The sequence below is a fragment of the Corvus kubaryi genome, unplaced genomic scaffold, assembly GCF_017639235.1.
Source record: "Corvus kubaryi isolate FWS band 111438036 unplaced genomic scaffold, C.kubaryi_AGA036_p1.0 76, whole genome shotgun sequence".
In the NCBI taxonomy this organism is placed as follows: Eukaryota; Metazoa; Chordata; class Aves; order Passeriformes; family Corvidae; genus Corvus; species Corvus kubaryi.
Genome location: NW_024582063.1, coordinates 4760655 through 4778393, shown reverse-complemented (window position 1 = coordinate 4778393; position 17739 = coordinate 4760655). Strand labels below are relative to the sequence as shown.

The following is a 17739-nucleotide window of genomic DNA, read 5'->3' as shown; positions in this document are numbered from 1 at the left end:
GCTCCTTAGCGCTGTCCCCAAATCCCCCTGTTGGTGCCATGGGCGGGCCTTGGCGCCTTTTCCCCTCGCGGCGCGGCCCCGCCCCTGCGCGCGTGCCCGGTTGGGGGCGGGGCGCCGCGCGCATCCGCGGGGGGGCGATGAAGCCGGCGCGCGCGGCCGTGTGGAACGCGAGGGCCGCGCTGCTCTACTCGCTGGGCGGCTGGACCACGCTGGGCGCCCTCATCTACTACAGCCGCCAGAACAAAGCCAGCATCGGTACCGGGCACGGGGCCTGCGGTCACCTCCGGGGGGTGGGGAGGGAGCGACACGACCTCGGCTTCGCTGAGGGCGGGCCCGGTCGGGCACGAGTCGTGTCCGGAGCGGGGCTTGCTCGGGGGCGGGGCTTGCCTGAGGGGGAGCTCGGGTGCTCGCGGGTCCTGGGCTCTCCTGGGTGCCAGGGCACAGCGCCGGCATTCCCCTCAGCCCCGCTCCCGCCCCTTCCCCCGGCCGGGGAGTGCAAGGCCCGGTGCCGCCCGCCCGCTGCTCGTGGCACTTGGGCTGTGCGGCCGGCGGAGCGCAGCCTCCGCTCGGGCCGGCCGAGTGACCCCGGTGTCCGCCCGCGCCCCCTGACAGCCCCCCCGGAAGGGAGCTAAATTCCGTGTTGATGGGAGAAGCTCGTGCTTTATCTCGGGTCACAGGAACGGGGACTAGACTCTTCCCAACCTGTTGCTTTTATTTGCGCTGTGGGAATGGTTCAAAGATTTTCTGGGGCAGGATTAGGCTGGACATTAGGAAGCATTTCTTTGCCGAGAGGGTGGGCAGAGAGTGGAAGTAAGAGGCAGTCGCATTGGGCTGCTTGGGCTAGCTTTAATGTGGGTAGTTTGGGAAGCTGGTAGTTACTGCTCCTGTGGTACTGGTTCTTGGCCAGTACCAGTGCAGGTATCTGATCTACCTTAGTAAATCGCTTTTTCTGGCTACACAGTTAACAGATCTTTGCTATCTATTCCTCAGAATGTGAGGAAAAAGCAAAAAAATACTGAATGCCTGTGCGGCTGTTGTTGTTCCATGATGAAGGGATAAAACATTTTTATTGCTATGCTCTTTTTTGTCTTCCCCCCCCGCCCTTTCTGTTCCTCAGAGAATGCAAATGATCCTGAGGCAAACCAAGGGATCCGCAAGGAAGTACACACTAAGGAATATCCTTTTGGATTGACAGTGACAACAGAAATAACATACAAAGAGGTTCAGCCTCCTCTCACTCGACTGCTCAGGCGTGTGGTGTCATTCTTTGTTCCTAATGACGACCCTCCTTCCGAAAAGTGAGCTGTCCAAAAGCTCAGAATGTTGTGCCGGAGAACCTCATTCCAGTGCCTGGCACCAGACCACTGCTGGAAAACTGTCCCTTGCGTTGCTGAAACAGCAGCTCTGACCAGCTGGTGTGAAGTTGCTTTCCCAGCTGGTGTGCAGGACGTACCTGGATGATCCAGGATGTACCCGGGATGGCTCCTCAGCTGGGCAGCTCTGAAATGGATACTTCAGGAACGATTAGTAAATGGGAAGGAACATAGTTTAATGTTTTAGGTACAGAGTTCTTAATGGTCCTTCAAATAAAAGCTCCCAAGAGATGAGTTACAAGTGCAGGAGTGTTTCTGTAAGCTAAAAACTTACTGAATGTTCTGCTCTAGGCTCTTGTTTCTTTAGGGGTTTCCCTGACCCTTACACATGCTACATCTCCTTGTAGGGTACTGTCCCTCAGCTCTGTGGCCGTAACTAATGCTTCCTGCAGCTCCTACGGACATGGCCTCCCTTCTGGGAGAGCTGACCCAAGGCCCTGCACTAGCAGAGCTTCCTTTCTGTGGGGGCTTCCCTGTTTCTGTTGGGGCTCTCCCTTTTAGGACACATCGTGCCCTGCCCCACATGGGTCTCTAAGGTTTCCCATCTTGCTGTGTGGAAAGCTGTCTCAAGCTCCTTTGCCCACACACCTCAGCTTCCAGATCCTTCCAGTCTCTGAAGGGGGCCTTGCAGGGATGCTGGAGAGGAACTCTCCGTCAGGAACTGTGGTGATATGACAAGGGGGAATGGGTACAAATAAAAAGAGGGGAAATTTAGGTTAGATATTAGGAAGACATTTTTTACTGTGAGAGTGGTGAGGCACTGAACAGGTTGCCCGGGGAGGTTGTGGATGCCCCAGCTGTGGAAATGTTCAAGGCCAGGTTTTGGATAAGACCTTGGCCTAGTGCAGTGTCCCTGCCCACAGCAGTGAGTTGGGATGAGGTGATAAGGTCCTTTCCAACCCACACCATTCTGTGATTCTATAGGAGCTTTTACAACCCAAGTGCCAGCCAGCCCATGCACCTACAGACCCACCTTTCCACATAGATTCCTCAGGTCCTTACAGCCACCCCCTCCTTTTCCCAAGGGCTCCTCCCAGCCACTCATTTTTATGGGCACGTCGCTGTGTCCCTATAGCTGTTCCTATAGCAGGTGCCGCTCTGCTTACCTGCATATTCTCCTTTTTGTAGGCGCCTCCCCAAATCCGTATAGGCGATAGGAGGAAGGCCAAACATGTGAACGCGCCTGTCCTGTGCGCACCTGTCCCTTCCCGATGGAATTCCCTATCCAGCGGCGGTGCCGGGGCTGCGGCGGCACCTCCCGCCCGCCGGGGGGCGCTGCGTGCGGGCGCGGGGAGCGGCCGCCGCTGCCGGGCGCCGCCGCTGTCCCCGCTCGGCGCCGGCCGCGCTGCGCTGCGCCATGAAGGCGATCGTGCAGCGGGTGGCCCAGGCCAGCGTCACAGGTCAGTGTGCCCCGGCCGCGGGGCTGCGGGGCGCCGGGGGCGGCTGTGCGTGTGGCTGTGTGGCTGTGTGGGCGCTCCCTTCTCCTTGTCCCCCCGCGTGGGTTTGGCGTGGGGCGGCTCGCTTGCGGCTCCCCCGGGGGCCCGGCCGCCGGCCCCCGTGGGGTGCGTGTGGGGGGGGTGTATGGAGCTCTGTGCGCAGCCTTGGCTGGCAGGCGTGGGTTGGCAGTCGCGCTGCCATCGCCTCCTCGAGCGCCTTTGTGTTGGCAGCACAGTCGCAGTCATCTTGCATCGCTTGTGTTCACGGAATCACAAGAATATTCCGAGTTGGACCCGCAAGAATCACTGAGTCCAGCTCTTAGCCCTGCGTAGGACGTCCCCAAGAATCACACCATGTGCTTGTGAGCATTGTCCGAACGCTTCTTGGGCTCTGTCAGGCTTGGTGCTGTGACACCGCCTTGATGCTGTGTTAGTGGGGCTGCCCTGGTCACGGCCTCGCATTGCTGTGCGTGTGGTGGCAGTGCCATCCCAGTGTCCCTCTCCCGTGGCATGCATGCTTTGGCACTACAGTCGCTGTCACCTCAGTGCATCGCAGGCAAGGTGACAGTGCAGCCTGGCTCACCTTTTTGCATTGCCTGTGTGTGCCAGCGGTGCTGTCCCAGCTGCCACCAGGCACTGCATGCCTGGGTCTAGCCCTGGTGCCAGTAGGAATGATGTGTCCTCATGGAATGTCCCTGCTATTGGTTTGGACCTTCTGTGCTCAAGGGGCTTAAAATCCCCAAGAAGTTTGCCTGTGAGGCAGTGAATGTCTGCTGTGGGAGTCCTGGGTGTGCAGCAGTTATCCAACAGCTTCTGCTTGTGCATCAGCACTGGCAGAATGTGTCTGTAAGGGCACAGCTTTTGTGCACAGCTGGGACTGTGGGCACAGCTGGTCAGACCCTGTCAGCACTGGTGTTCTTGCTGACTTGGTATCACTTTTCTGGGGAAAATTTAAACTGTTGTTTGTGGCTGTTGAAGATTTTGAGATATCACTCTGTGAGAGAGACAGTGCTGTACTTAACAGAGCGCTTCTGGGCTAGAGGACTCATGCCCTGATCTGGCCACTAGTGCCCAGTCACTTTCAGCTTTCACTGGAGGCCTGATCTCCTTTCATTTTATGGGATGTTTGGACCTTTTTGTTCCAGTCGTGAACCTGGATGCAGTTTTAACAGCGGGGGAGCTGGTGCTTATCTCAGTTTTAAGACTGCATTTATTCTTACTGCAGTCATCTCAGGGTCAACCACGTTAAGATAATTAAATTAAGGTAATTTAAAACAATTCTTAGGAAAACACAGCAGATCTATGATAGTTTGTGTTTTACTGTAAATGTCATGAAAGGGGTTGTTTTCCCAATTAGGAGGGCAGAATTTGGAGGTTGTTGAAAGTCATATTTCAAAAAATCCATGAGGACTCTATCAGGTAGAAATCACCTTTTCACAAAAAATGCAAAGTATGAAGGGAATGGTGGAGCAGAGAAATTACGCTTAGTGGCATCAACCAGGTGGATAATTTTTCAAGGATTGGAAAGAGTTTTACCACTTCTCTGGTTACCACAGCTGATCCAGTTGTAGTAAAAAAAAAAATCTTTATACAGTGTTTTTAAATGCTGGAGTAGTTACAAGCTCATAAAGAAGTGGTGATGTTTGAAAGCTTTTGAAAGAATGTTTCCATGTGATCTTTCAAATCTACAAACTTAAGACAGAGGAAACAGGATTTAGAATGCTGTTTTCTTTAGTGGTTGGCCAGCTGAAACCAGTCTTTACATGTGCCATAAAACAAGACAGTGCATTTAGCCTTATTTTTCTTTTCCCTCTCTCCTTTCTCCAGTGGGAGGTGAACAAATCAGTTCAATAGGACGAGGCCTCTGTGTGCTGCTGGGCATTTCTTTGGAAGATACACAAAGAGAGCTGGAGCACATGTAAGTCACTCCCTTTTGCCCTGTACTCTTCCATTTGTGCAGTGCTGATACCTGTGCAGTAGCTAAACAAATCAGCTATTCTTATTGGGAAATTCAGGTTTGCCTGTTAGTTTCTCTTCAGATTTTACCTTGAATACAGGTTTCTTAGAGTTTATTCTTCATGTTCCATTGAGAAAAATCTATTCCCATTTTCTGCTATGTGTTTTTTATCAAGAACAGATTTTTTTAGGTGTCTGTCCTTTTTGAGTCAAAAAAAATCCGTCCTTCAAGGATGGGATTTAACAGAAACCTCAAACTCTCCTTTTAGCTTGCACATGAGTTTTGTTCTTCCTAAAGGCAGGGTAGTCTTGTCGGTTGCTTGTCTGTAAACAGGCATCAGTTTTGGCAGCCTGGGGGACTGGCTCTGGCCATCTGTTCTATGGCCACAGAATAGTGGAATTCAGCCAGAAAACACATGCAAAGGGAGAGCTCTCCAGGGGCTTCTTCTGTCTCTTTTGGGCTGGTTATTGCTCTAGGGCTGACCTAAGTCCTTGCAAAGGCAAAGAAGAAACAGGGAGTGGTGCTGATTGATGTCAAGAAGGGGTTTTTATTCTCACATGCTCCATGGGCTTGCCTTACTGTTTGCCTTCCTTAGTGTGTAACTTCTGCTCTGCCATCGCTTCTGATCCCTACCTTGGTGAATGTGGAAGCTGCTTCTGAATTTTGCAGGCAGGAGGTCTGTAGCTACCATGCTCTACACACCAGGTTGTTGGGATGGCTGACACAGGAAGGGCAGGAAGCCAGCATCTGGGCAAAAGGACTGAGAGAAATCAGCTTAACCAGGCTTTTCAGGTCCTATTAAAGGAAACTTTAGTAATCCTGTAAATGAAACAATGAACATCTCTGTGAAGAAAACAGAGTAGTGTTGATGATTTAAGGCTTCTGCTGGTGCCTTCCAGTGGATGCTTTCAACAATCCACTTCATTCAGGAGTTAATTCTGTTTGCTGTTGACACACACAAATTGGCAAGGGTGTTCTTGTGACTGTGCCTTAGTCATGGCAAAGCCCTGAAGCTAGACCACAACAAAATCTCAGCTTTATCTTACACTGACTGCCTCACCTCTGGTGCAGTGCAAAATGCCTGGCTGATGACTGCAGCTGAAACGCTTTGCACTGGATAGGCTCCCTTGGTGCTGCAGGTGTGAAGAAGCCAGAAGAAGAAACCAAAGACAGGAGAGTGGCTTGCATGCAGTCCTGTTACCAGTTAAAGTCCTGGCATGGACTAGGTTGCAGCTGCCTGCCACTTCTCATGATCCACTTGTGAAGGTCCCCTTGTTGCTTGAGCCAGTCATTTCTGTCCCCTATCTTTAGAAAATCGGCTCAAAATTCAAACCACTTTGCTGCCAGCTGCAGTTCTCTCCTGTTCCTTGGATTCCTCCTCTCATCCTGATGAAAAATTGTTTTCATCATCTGGCTTATGGGGCCTGGTTTGGGAATAGTGCTAGGGAGTGACAAAGCAGGAGGAGTATATGTGAATCATGATTGGAAACAAAAACCCACAGTTTTAAACACATTTTAGGATGATCTCATTTCCTATTGAGTGTGATTTCCCGGTGCGGTGGGAGGATTAAAATTCCTAAAGCTGTTCACACTTTCAATAATGCTGTGACACATGAAAGCAGATAGTAAAGAGTGAGCTTTCTTACTTCCTGTGCCATCTTTATGTCACTGTGTAACATGCAATTATTCTGTCCTGATACCAGACTCTGTAAAATGATGGTGTGGGTTAATCATCTAACCAAGGGCTCTCTTGGTTATGGCCTAATGTGATGAGATTCCCATGGCTGGGAATGAAGGTGCAGAGGGATATCTTGTTATGTGGAGGCAGACTGAATATGCATCTGTTCTCATTCTGTATGGTACCTGTTGATCCTGTGTGGGACAATTTAGGAATTATCTTCTCCTCCTCCTAGGGTTCGAAAGATCTTGAACTTGAGAGTCTTTGAAGATGAAAGTGGGAAGCACTGGTCCAAAAGTGTGATGGATAAACAGTATGAAGTGTTGTGTGTGAGCCAATTTACTCTCCAGTGCATCCTGAAGGGAAACAAGCCTGACTATCACATGGCAATGCCCACGGAGCAGGCAGAGTCTTTTTATAACAACTTCCTAGAGCAGCTAAGAAAAGCCTACAAACCAGAGCTTATTAAAGGTAAGGACAGAAGGCTGGTAAGGTCCTTGGTGTGACCAGTGGACACTTGTCGTGTGTGTTCCCTCCTGAGTGTTGCTTTCTTTATTCTGTGGTTTTCTGTAGCTGGGGGGATGTTATGGTATTTTCAGTAGAGCCTGTCAGGGTGACCACTCCAGTCTTCTAGCCAAGCTGTTTCCTGGCCTTCCTCTGCATGACCTGTAGATGTTCTTGTATTCCTTTTGGCTGCACAACATGAGCAGCCCAGAGAAGCTGCAGCCATGAGAACAAACTCTGAGGTCAGGCTCCCTCAAAGGCTGGATGTTTTGTGCTGTGTAGTTAGATTTACCCAAGAAATGCAATTTTTTCTGAGAAGTGTATTCAGTCAGGTTCCAAGGTGTCACCAGTATGTGATGGACAGCACAGTTCCATCTGTCACTTCCACATCCTGTTAAATGGAATTGTGACAGTGGGAGGTGTAATGTGCTACTTAAGAACAGCTTTTGATATAGGCTCTCTTTCCTCAATTCTGTGTTGTGTGTGGAACAGTTTTCTCTTTACCAGAGAATGCCTGGCTTCCCTGCGTATTTGTGCTCTGTCCATACTCAGTCTTTTCTGTTTGGTTTTCTGAGTGCTTTCTGTCCATTTTCATATTCACATTTGACTTTTTGCTACACTTGACAGAAGACAAGTTTTTAGAAAAGACTATTTTTTAAATAGTGGCTGTTAATAGATTATGGTTGACCTTACTTTCCTTACGAGGAAAAAAGTAAAAAAAGACAGAAAACTGATAGCTGGGGAAAGATTAAGAGGCTAATTTTCATATTGACTCTAGGTTAGGGTAATTATCCCAGTGCTTTCCAAGGAGGGACAGTGAAAAGCACACAAAAAAGTCAGTTTTTTCAAGCTTTTCAAGCTTGATATGTTCTTCCAATCAACGTTTGTTCCTGATAAGGAGTGCATTTCTGATACCCCTTCAACCAGTTTATATTTTGACAGCAGCTTTTTGAATTCCTTCTCTCAGTGAATAGCAGTTGTATACCTGAAATGAATATTAAGTGCCCATATTTTGGCACTTTTTTTCCCAGTGCTTTCTGCAAGAAGATCTTTGACTTCTGCATTTTTTTTCTGTGCTGAAACCACAGATTTGGAAGTGTAAGAGTGCTAGTGTGTCAGATAACACATGCATTTAAAACTGCTGGCAGCACTGGAGCTACCTGTCAGTTTATGATTTTGCTTTCTTATTAAGCTGTGCCAGTTATGGTGTGTTGCATCCAAGTCTATTAAGATTCTCTCAGGTCGAAGTTTCTGCTGTGCCAATTGTTTTGCCAGTGTTTTTTGCTTCTTTGCTGTCTGGAAAATCTGTACTGACACTGCCCCTACATACACATAGGCACACACACACACCAGTTGTAGTTACTGGGAGATGAGAGTTTGATTCTCTGGATTGCTATAGGTGCCCTTCCCTTTGATCTTACAAATTGCTTAATGCATCTTAGAGGAGTAATTTAATCACTGAAACTGGAATTTGTGTAGCTGAGGCAAAGACAGATCAATAAAGGTCTTGTCATATCTCCTAAGAGCCTCGTGCTTTGTGGTTCCTGTTTGTGTTCAGTAGAGAATTTGGCTGTTGGAAGTTTTAAGTGCTGGGCAGGCAGCTCCTTTCTGCTCCCTGATCTATCTGGAGCTTGCCAGCCAGGAGCTCAGAATGGGAAGTGCTCCCCAAAGAGAAGCACAAACCATTCTTTCACACCAAGAGCAGTGGGACACTTGACAAACAAAATCTTGGAGAAGGTTCAGAGCCATGGTTCCTACCTTAACACAATTTAACACATGGGCACCCACATATAGGAAAAGGCTGCATCAGAAGTGCTTGTCTGTTGTGCTTCAGCACTTTTGTTCTTAAACATCTCAGTCTACTCTGAGGAGCAGAGCTGGTGACTGCAGACCTGAGCATTCATGTTGTGCAAGCTGATATCCAAATATCAGACCTACCAAGGCCCTCCTTATGAGTCAGGGCCTTTGCTCTCTGTCTTGAATGTGGATTTAGTCCTCTGAGGCAGTAAAGATTAACATGGCAAGGAGTGTGAAATGTCTTACTCCCTTAGTAGTAATATCTAAGTCAATATGAGAGGATTGTTCCACAAGGAAGAGTTTAATTCAGATTAAGGTTTGGTACAAGTTGAAAGCATAATTATTCTCCCTGATTAATTCCCTTTGTGAGTGTTGTCACTTCAGAATAAGCACTCTTATCTGGAGCAAGAGTATGCACACGAGGTTAATTAAGAATAACTTTGCAAGTAGACAAGCTTAGAAGTGTAAAACCAGTGTGAAATTTCTGGGTCATAAGGCTCAAAATACGTACAAAAATACTCTGGAAGTAAATGATACCTCTTTTTCAAGTGTTTATGGCTCAGATGTGGCTTCTCTGACTCACCTCAGGTAAAGATCTTCCATCTGAGGAAGGCATGTGTGCCGGATTTTTAGAGGCAAGGAATTTGGAGAGATGGATGTCCAGCAGAATGAACTTGTCACTTTAATGATACTTCTAGGATCCTATTTTATTGCACAAGATGTTGCAAGATGAATTGATCAGTCCAGAAGTCTTAGAGTGGGAAAAAATTTACTACACTGAAGAGTAGTAACTAGAAATTTAAACGTGTGAGGAGAATGGGAGGGAGCTGTTACAGAAAGATGTTCCTTGACAGTAGTTCTGGTGCCAAAACAAGGTAGAAAGTTCTTGTGAGCACAGGAGTGCTTTGAGTGTTCTGGTAAAGGTGGGGGCTTATTTGACCACTTTATCACCCTCAAAAAAGGGACTTGTGAAGTTCATGGGTTTTTTTTGGTCCATACATATGAATGGGAAATGGAAAAGGCCATCCTTTTTTGTGAGTAAAGTACAGCAGAGGGATGGGATGATTGTAGAGAGTAATTCAAATAGTTGTTCTCTCACTAATAAAGTTCAAGATAATATTCTTTGTTCATTATTTTGTTAAAGAAAGATGCATTAGTTTTGACTGGCTTTTGTGGTCACAGGGTATAGGTTACATCTGTGTAACTCTCAAAGACCAGCCTAGGTTACAAACAGGAATGTAGAAATGGCTGTAGCAGATTGGGACTGAGCTGCACCCCAGTGTCCCCTGCTCTAGAGTATTCAATGTCAAATGCTTCAGAGTAGGCTCCAGGTCTTCTTACCTTTTGCCTATATATAAAGTTTCTTCAAAACATCAACTGGCTAATTGGACTGGGTCCCAGCTGGGTCCTTTAAAATTTCACCTCCTGCCTGTGAGAACTGTGGTGCCCATCCTGAACTGTGGACACCTTGATTACCTGTAGACTGGGTTTGTTTTGTGCATGTTTCTCTATTTAGCCTCTCTGAATTTCAAACTACATACCTGGGTGCACATACACTGTTTTTTTCTTAGTAGCTCTCTGCAGTTCAATGGTTGGCTGCCCTTTTATGTATTTTTCATTTCTTTGTGGTATCACACTTGGTAAAATCTTTGGTGTGTGTTTTCCTTCCAAAGGTCCTGAGAACTTGTTGTCTCTTCCCTTTTCAGATGGCAAATTTGGTGCCTACATGCAGGTCCACATCCAGAATGATGGTCCTGTAACAATAGAACTGGAGTCCCCAGCAGCCACTGTTGACCCTAAACAAGTAAGTGACCCATAGGTCTGTCTGGAAAGGATGTGTATCCTCTGCAAAATTGTAGCATTCCTGTTGTGAAGCAGTACAGCTTCCCTTAGGCACAAGGACCTTGTCATTCCTGTGCAGCCTCTGAACAGTCAAATAACTGCGTTGTTTTCTTCAGTTCCCTGGTCTGTTGATGGCTGCCTGCAGTCCTGGGAAAGGTTGTGTGTATGTAATGCAAAACAGCTTTTCACAGTTTATTCCTCCTCCTCATTAAAGCTGTTGTTTAATCAGGACTCATTAACAATGTTTTTAATATGTCTGGACCACCCCCCCTGCCTTTAGTGAAGTTTCTTGCCATGTGGGTGCTTTTGCATGTGGGTGACTGGCTGGAAGTGGAGAGGTGCCTCTCTGTCAGAAACAAGGGAACAGTGAATTTCAGCCCCAAATTTAAGTCTGGATTGGAGAGGAGAGTTAGCTCTGCTGAGTAACAGCACAAGCTGTGCTGAAAACCAGGTGCAGTGGTGAGGCTTCCTCATCCTCTAAACACAACAGTGGCCAACTTTTCCAGGCTAAAAGAAAAGGGGGAGGGATTGTCATTACCAACTGGGCTTCAGCAAGGCCACACCAACGTTATTTGTTTAATGCTTCACTTGTTGAAATTGTTACTGCAGTTTATAAAAAGGACATGAGGGAAGAACAGGGAACTAGAAGCCTGTTAATCTAACCTTAGTGCCTGGAAAAATTATGCAGAAGACTATGCTGGGTGCTGTTGAAAGGCATTTAAAGGACAATGCACAGTCAACATGGATTCAAAAGAGAAAGTCCTGTCTAACTGATACTCTTCTACAATAAGGTCACCTGCCAAGTGAAGGAAGGGAAGGTGGTGGATTTAGTTTTTCTGGATTTTAGTAAAGCTTTTGATACTGTCCCTCACAGCATCCTTCTCAACAAGTCCTCCAGCTATGAAATGAGCAGATACAAGTGCCCTGTGTTGCCTTAATAGCTTGGGTATTTTGGTTTGAAGTCGGTTTCGTTTTTACCTTCAAATTCTGTTCTCTATTCTTGTATGATGTTTTAGCCCCTGAAAGAACTACTTCTGTTTCTCTTCTTTCTGTTTCTCTTCTTTCTGTACCCTCACAGTTTTACCCAAAGAGTTCTCAGGCCAAACCATGCATAATTAGCAGCAGCAGCAGCTCTGATTTTGGAGTGAGAACTGCTGCCCTGTGTGTAGATGTAAAATAACCAAGGAATTACCAAGGCGTGCAGGATACTGCAAGGTTTCAGTTCTTTCTTGGGGAATATTGGCTTGTTCAAGGCTGCCTGCTATACCCATGTGACAACATCTTCCTGGTGGCCACAACTTGGGCTGAAGACAGGCAAGGATGCTTGTTTGAAAACTTTCTCTGGCATTGTAAGGCCCCAAAACTTGCTCAACGAGCCTCTTAAAAGGGCTTATGTTTTTTTCATGTTCCGTGAGTTAGACACAAGGGAGAAATTCCAACAGGATATTATCAAGAGGTCAAAACAACAAAAACTTTACTGGCAACCTTCAGAAAATCAGAGAGCTTTGGCAAAGGTTTAGAGCAACATCCAATTAACACAAAACATTTCACAATGCATTGACTTAACCCATTCAACTTCACAAACTCCAAACCTGTCTGATTTTAAGTTGCTCAAAACTCGGTGAAGAGGGAATTAGAAGAAGAAAGAGACAGAAAAGATACAGAAAAGAACGAATATAGCTCCCACTCCTGGTCCCAGCAATGTTCAGCTGATAGAAATTCCAAGAGGAGGTAGGGTCAAGACATCCATCACACAAGATGTGATGAAGAAGAGCCAGTTTAAATTGTTAGTCTCTTTCCTCTTCCCTGCCTGTTGCATTCTTTTTTTGCTGTCAAAAATCTGTTGATTTGCTTGTAGCATGGGAACTAAGGCTTAGGATTAGTGTGGTTTTTATATTCTTGCTTTCAGCTTTAGCAAGAAGAGATAACTGAACCATCCTGCAGTGTTTAATGTGACGTTAGCAGGAAGAGATTAGACAAATAATTGCTGATGAATAGCTCTTTTATGTCACTGGATATGACAGTGAAATATCTCTTTTTGTCTGAGCAATTGTCTGTGTTTGTAATTGGTAATCTGAACTTTATAAGTCATTTGCAATGTAATTAGTAAAAATACATTTGGATTAGTCAATCCAAATGTATTTTTTGTATTCCTTGTGCTAGAGGGATATAAATAAATCACTTCTCTTTTATACTTGGGGTGATCATGTCATCTTATGGTGATAATCCACTGTCTTTTCTAAATTTTTGAAAATCTGAGCCTTCAGCTTTTTTTTTTCTTTTTTTTTGTTTTGTTGATACAGGTATTGGTGTTGTGAATCTAAGTTGCAAGTTTTACACAAATGCTCACATTTATGATTTCTTAGAAATAGACTTCTGAAATTGTTTTATTCCATGATGTGTTTTTTCCTTACTTTGTGAATAGCTGACAAAACTTGAAAAACAGCAACAAAGAAAAGAGAAGACCAGAACCAAGGTGCCATCTGAGTCAAGTAGAGAAAGAAATGCCCCCCGAAACAAGGATGACCCCAGTGCCAGCAGCGGAGCAGAAGGAGATGTGTCCTCGGAAAGAGAGCCTTAGCTCATCCAAGGCAGGCCTCAGGTTTGGCTTCTCCTCTCTTCTGTAATGCTTGGCCCCCTGCCTGTTTCAGTGAAGCAGCACATGCAGAGAGTGGCATTAGAAGTGCTGAAAGGTGAAATTTTATCATCTTGCTGATGGGTAGCCTCTGCTTCCATCTGCAGTTGCACAGCAGAATGCTGGAGTGGGTGAAAACCTCTTCCCCACTGAGTGCTTGGCTGGAGTTGAGGGTTTGGTCCAGGCAAGAGCGTTTCCATGTTGACTCAGGAAATCTGAAAGCTTGATCTGATAATACAGCAGTGACTTCACTCAGAATCCTGCCTTGTGTTCTTCAGATACACAGAGACACAGGGCTGTATTTCTGTCTGTCCTCACCTAGCAGGGAGCTCACTATGGACCAGCCCGGATACCACACAGTCCCCAGCAGTGGAAGTGGAAAACAGCTCAGAAATTGGAGACAGGGCAGAACTGCAGCTTTCTTTCATGGTTCTCACCTGCCCCTCCTCAGTTTGTTCTTTCCCAGGATGATTTAGTAACAGGCTGTTTTACAGACCTCCACCATCTAATAAGGACATTAGGGCAGGCATTGAGAGCCAGACTTCAGCAGCAGCAGGAGATCTTCTTTCCCTTCAGGCACTCGACTTGCAGGACATGCCTAGACATCAGTGAAAGGAATTAGACTGAATACAGACCTGAATCCTTTGTCATGGATTATCTGCCTATGTAGATAGGTGTTTATCATACTCTTCCAGTCAGTTTTAAGCCTTCAGGACACAGACCCTGAAAAGCACATTGCTGATTTTGACTTTTCAAATACATCCAAGCTCTCAAGAAAGTGTTATTATCCCAGTCTGCACACTGAAGCCCTGAGCTGGCTGTGCAGTTTTAATTATTAACAGCTTTACAAAGTTAAGGTTTAACCTTTCATTTTCCTGTCCTTAGAGTTTAATCTGGCCATGATTTATACAATTCAGCATTGTGCTTTGCTCACAAAGTTAACTTTCTTTTCTTTTTTAAATCCATGAATTTCCCAGGTTGTCAGACATTGGGTGATGATTCCTGTTCTATACAAGGTTTCCCCCCCACTGTTTCTGGGTTATGTGTTGAAATAAGAGCATTTTAGAGGGTTTGCAGGCCTTCTGGAGTGTTTTGGTCAGTCCAGTCTTTCCAATAACATTCGGGTTTCTAAGCAGCTGAACATTTCTAAAATGTGGTATACAGATAACCTGGCATTAATTTTCATGCTGTGACAATAAATAAAGATACTTTTCTCAATGGGATTTGAAGGAATCCTGCTGTATTTCTGCTCTACCTACAGTAATGTTCCTGTTTGTTTGCCTTCCACAGTTTCTTACACAAAAGCTACACTGGATTCTTGAAAAAAGACCCAACATTCGCCTCAGCAACACTCTTCAGCAACTTTGGAAAAGGATGGAAAACGGGAAGGCAGAGCTAAGACATTAGAAACCTATCATTCTGCTTTGAACCAACCAAAGCAATGCTATCAGATTCAGTTGTTAATGTGTAGTGTCAGTAGTGAAAAGGACTTGTGACATTTCTGTGTATGTGTTCTCACACAACTGCTGAGTAAAGGGTGACTGTAGGCAGACTGTAGCAGAGCATTTCACTCTCAGTACGTGAGCTCCATTTAAAGAATAAATCAGGGTTTTTCCTTAAACTTACACTTGAATTCTGAAAATTTCTCTGAGTAGGCTTGTGTATTGATTCTCACTCTGTGGTGTCATGTGTTACTGTTTCCATTGCAGTGTGCAGATCTGTGCATCTTCTGGTGAATTGTTAGCTGCTGCCTAACATCAGGTTAGGCAGTCCAGTCTTTCTGCATGGATTAAGTTATTACAAGGAAAGATCAGCCTCTAGTTGTTTATCATGTGGAACACATCTGTCTTGTAAACTTTTTTAAAACCAGAAAAGACTTTATTAAATAAACAAATGATGCCAGCTGAGTGCCTGTTGGTGTTTGTGTATTGCATTTCCTGAGTCACTCCCGGGTGTAACAAAGGGGATGGACACAGAGCTAAAGTTGCAGGCCAAGAAACACCTACTGCTTCAATGCAACCACCTCTCCTGTGGAAGGTTGGAAGTCAGGCTGCTGACCCAAAATCTTTGCTGTTTCTAGCACATCTAAGTCATTTATTTTGTGGTGGCCATCAAAATGCCACACAGCTGCTCCACCTACTGCATCCAGGGCTGCTGACAGACACTTTTGTCAGACCCATGAGAGGCAGAAGAGCATTTGGAAACTGCCAGCAAACAACAGGAGCTGAGAAGCAGCTGCAAAACTGCCAAGGAGGCTTCAGGGGAAATAAAAGACTGCAGATTGTTACACTTGGACTTCTTTCAGAGATGATGATACCTTTTATATTTGCTATTTCTGAGGTCTGCCTTGTCCTTCCAGTCTTCCCTGGGCACCTGCTGTGACTGCCATCAGAACCAGGATGCCACTGCACAGCTCTCTCCCTGATTGTAGGGATAACTCACTAGAGAGAGTTAATCCAAATGCACATCACAGTTACAGTGCTGCACACTGTGTAACCCCTGTGGGATTTTTTTAAAACTTCTGGGCTGCTTGTATTGTAAAATATCAGTCAAAACCAAGACAGGAGAGTTTCAGAGCTGCACCCTGATATGTCTTTTTAAAATCCATGAAGCTTAAGTAAAGATTTGGCAAGCTACACACCTGGCATTTGAGCTGGAATGGTGAGTGGGCAGGATAGGTGGAAGTGTTACACTTAGCCCTGCCTTTAAGAATTACGTAATTTTCCATCTGACCCTTATATGCAATATAAGGAAAAGCTGTATGTTTGGGACAGATGCTTCCTGTTGTCCTGTGCCTGGAGTATTTTTGAGCATCATCATTAGTTTCAAAAAAACCACCACTTCATTTAAGAGTACTCTTTACTTCAGGAAAAGTTACTGCCCTACTCTACTGGCGGCCAGACTTGGGCCACTTTTCCAAGTGCAGTTACATGGCTTTGAAACTGGGTATCTAAACCATGGATTTTTCTGCTTGTAGAGAGCTGCAAGCAAAAACTAGGCTGAATTCCTGTTTCTGTTCCTTGGCTTGATAGTTCTTAGGAAAAAATATTTTCTCAACAGAAGTCACCCCCAATGAAAATGTGCTGCTAATTGTCATTGACTGCTCTAACCAGAAACTACAATAGTTGTGACACTAAGAAATATGTTTTACAGGTGTTTTTCAAACATCTCCATTCAGATACTGAATCTATGGGCTATGTTCAAAAAACAGGATTTAAAGAATCGAACAGTCAAAATAAGTGATGTTTCTACAAAGCTGTTTGGAAAAATGATTGGACTGATTTATTTTGGGGTCTAAATACAATGAATCCAAGCCAAAATAACATGACTATTGATGTAAGTACCCAGTGGATAAGCTCATAGTTTAGAAGCTAGTGTGGGCAATTAATTAAAAATGTTCTGATTTACAGAGATGCTCATTCATGGAGTACCCGCACTCAGACTAATGGAATTTCTTCCTTTCAGCACCTGCCCAGCAAGGGGCAGACAGACCTCCCCAAGCAGGTTTTCAGCTTGTGTGAGGTGTCTGCTCTTCCCTGGCTGCCATTCCATCCTGAGCAGTGCCACAATATTCTCAGAAATGCCCCTTTTCAGTCAATTTTGCTCCTAAGTGGCTAGAAATGCTTATCTATGCTGCATGTAACTATGGACTCTGCAGACAGCAAAGGTTTGGTGAAAATTTAAACAGAGACTCCTAAACCCTTTGCATGTATCTGATTCTCAATGGAAGTGGGATGGCAGAGCCCTGGCAGGGATCAGAGCAGATGCTGTGAAAATGCAGTGGAGGCTGGTCACCTTTCCATATTCTGGAGGACACATTCATTCTCATACCAACCTCAGTTTTATTGTAAGTCATTCTATTCCCACTGCTGTTAACAGGACAGCACCCTGTCGTCTCCCCAGTCCATGGTTTGCTAGGCCAAATCCCAGTCCTTCGTATGAAAACTGGCTTCCTGTTCACCCCAGCATACATGGCTCAAAGCTAAGCTCTTTCAAAGGGATGAGGATCCAGGTTGAAGCTCAAGGGATGGGTGACAATGGTCCCTGAAAATAAACCATGGAAATGCTGAGCTGTGGCTGACCTTGGATCCCCACACTCAGCATGGAAGGGCTGATGGAGCAGCTATAAACCCATTTAAACCCCCCATTTCCCTTGTAACCCCATCACATGATGCGTTGGTGTGGGATAGTTTAGGAAGCCACAGATGTAAATGTGATTGAGGTCAGAGCAGCATAGCCTTGGTGGAGCAATGGTACCAGGGGCTGGAGACAGCCCACAGCATGGTGGGGTCTCAATACCTCTGCTTGCATCACATGTGTTATCAATAACCTACTAATCTTTATTAAAGATTGGGAATGGCAATTAACACCAGATACTTCAAAAGCCCAGGCTGGACCAGGGAATGGTCCAAATGTTTTACTTCTCCTTGCTGATTTCTTTCAAAGAGCTCCTCTGATTTAATTGCAGCCAGCAGTACCTGAATATGTTTTTGTTCTTTGTTGGTTTAACCTAATAC

General features: G+C 45.6%; 2 protein-coding genes across 2 annotated transcripts; both read left to right on the top strand.

Moving 5' to 3' along the window:
* The first annotated feature begins 105 nt into the window (after positions 1-105).
* On the top strand, positions 106-1607 carry SMIM26 (small integral membrane protein 26). The gene is made up of 2 exons (XM_042051709.1): positions 106-255; positions 1118-1607. Exons 1-2 carry the CDS (start codon positions 138-140, stop codon positions 1300-1302), a joined length of 303 nt encoding a protein of 100 aa, XP_041907643.1. The 5' UTR covers positions 106-137; the 3' UTR covers positions 1303-1607.
* A 1059-nt stretch (positions 1608-2666) lies between these two features.
* Positions 2667-15129, top strand: DTD1 (D-aminoacyl-tRNA deacylase 1). The gene is made up of 6 exons (XM_042051708.1): positions 2667-2773; positions 4637-4727; positions 6680-6915; positions 10452-10549; positions 13013-13189; positions 14513-15129. The coding sequence occupies exons 1-5, from the start codon at positions 2731-2733 to the stop codon at positions 13166-13168; spliced, it is 624 nt and encodes a 207-aa protein (XP_041907642.1). The 5' UTR covers positions 2667-2730; the 3' UTR covers positions 13169-13189; positions 14513-15129.
* Positions 15130-17739: the final 2610 nt, after the last annotated feature.

Coding starts and splice junctions, on each gene's coding strand:
- SMIM26 (XM_042051709.1), top strand. CDS start 138: ATGAAGCCGGCGCGCGCGGCCGTGTGGAACGCGAGGGCCGCGCTGCTC. Junction 256..1,117: donor CCAGAACAAAGCCAGCATCG/GTACCGGGCACG, acceptor TCTGTTCCTCAG/AGAATGCAAATGATCCTGAG.
- DTD1 (XM_042051708.1), top strand. CDS start 2,731: ATGAAGGCGATCGTGCAGCGGGTGGCCCAGGCCAGCGTCACAG. Junction 2,774..4,636: donor GGCCCAGGCCAGCGTCACAG/GTCAGTGTGCCC, acceptor TCCTTTCTCCAG/TGGGAGGTGAACAAATCAGT. Junction 6,916..10,451: donor CAAACCAGAGCTTATTAAAG/GTAAGGACAGAA, acceptor TTCCCTTTTCAG/ATGGCAAATTTGGTGCCTAC.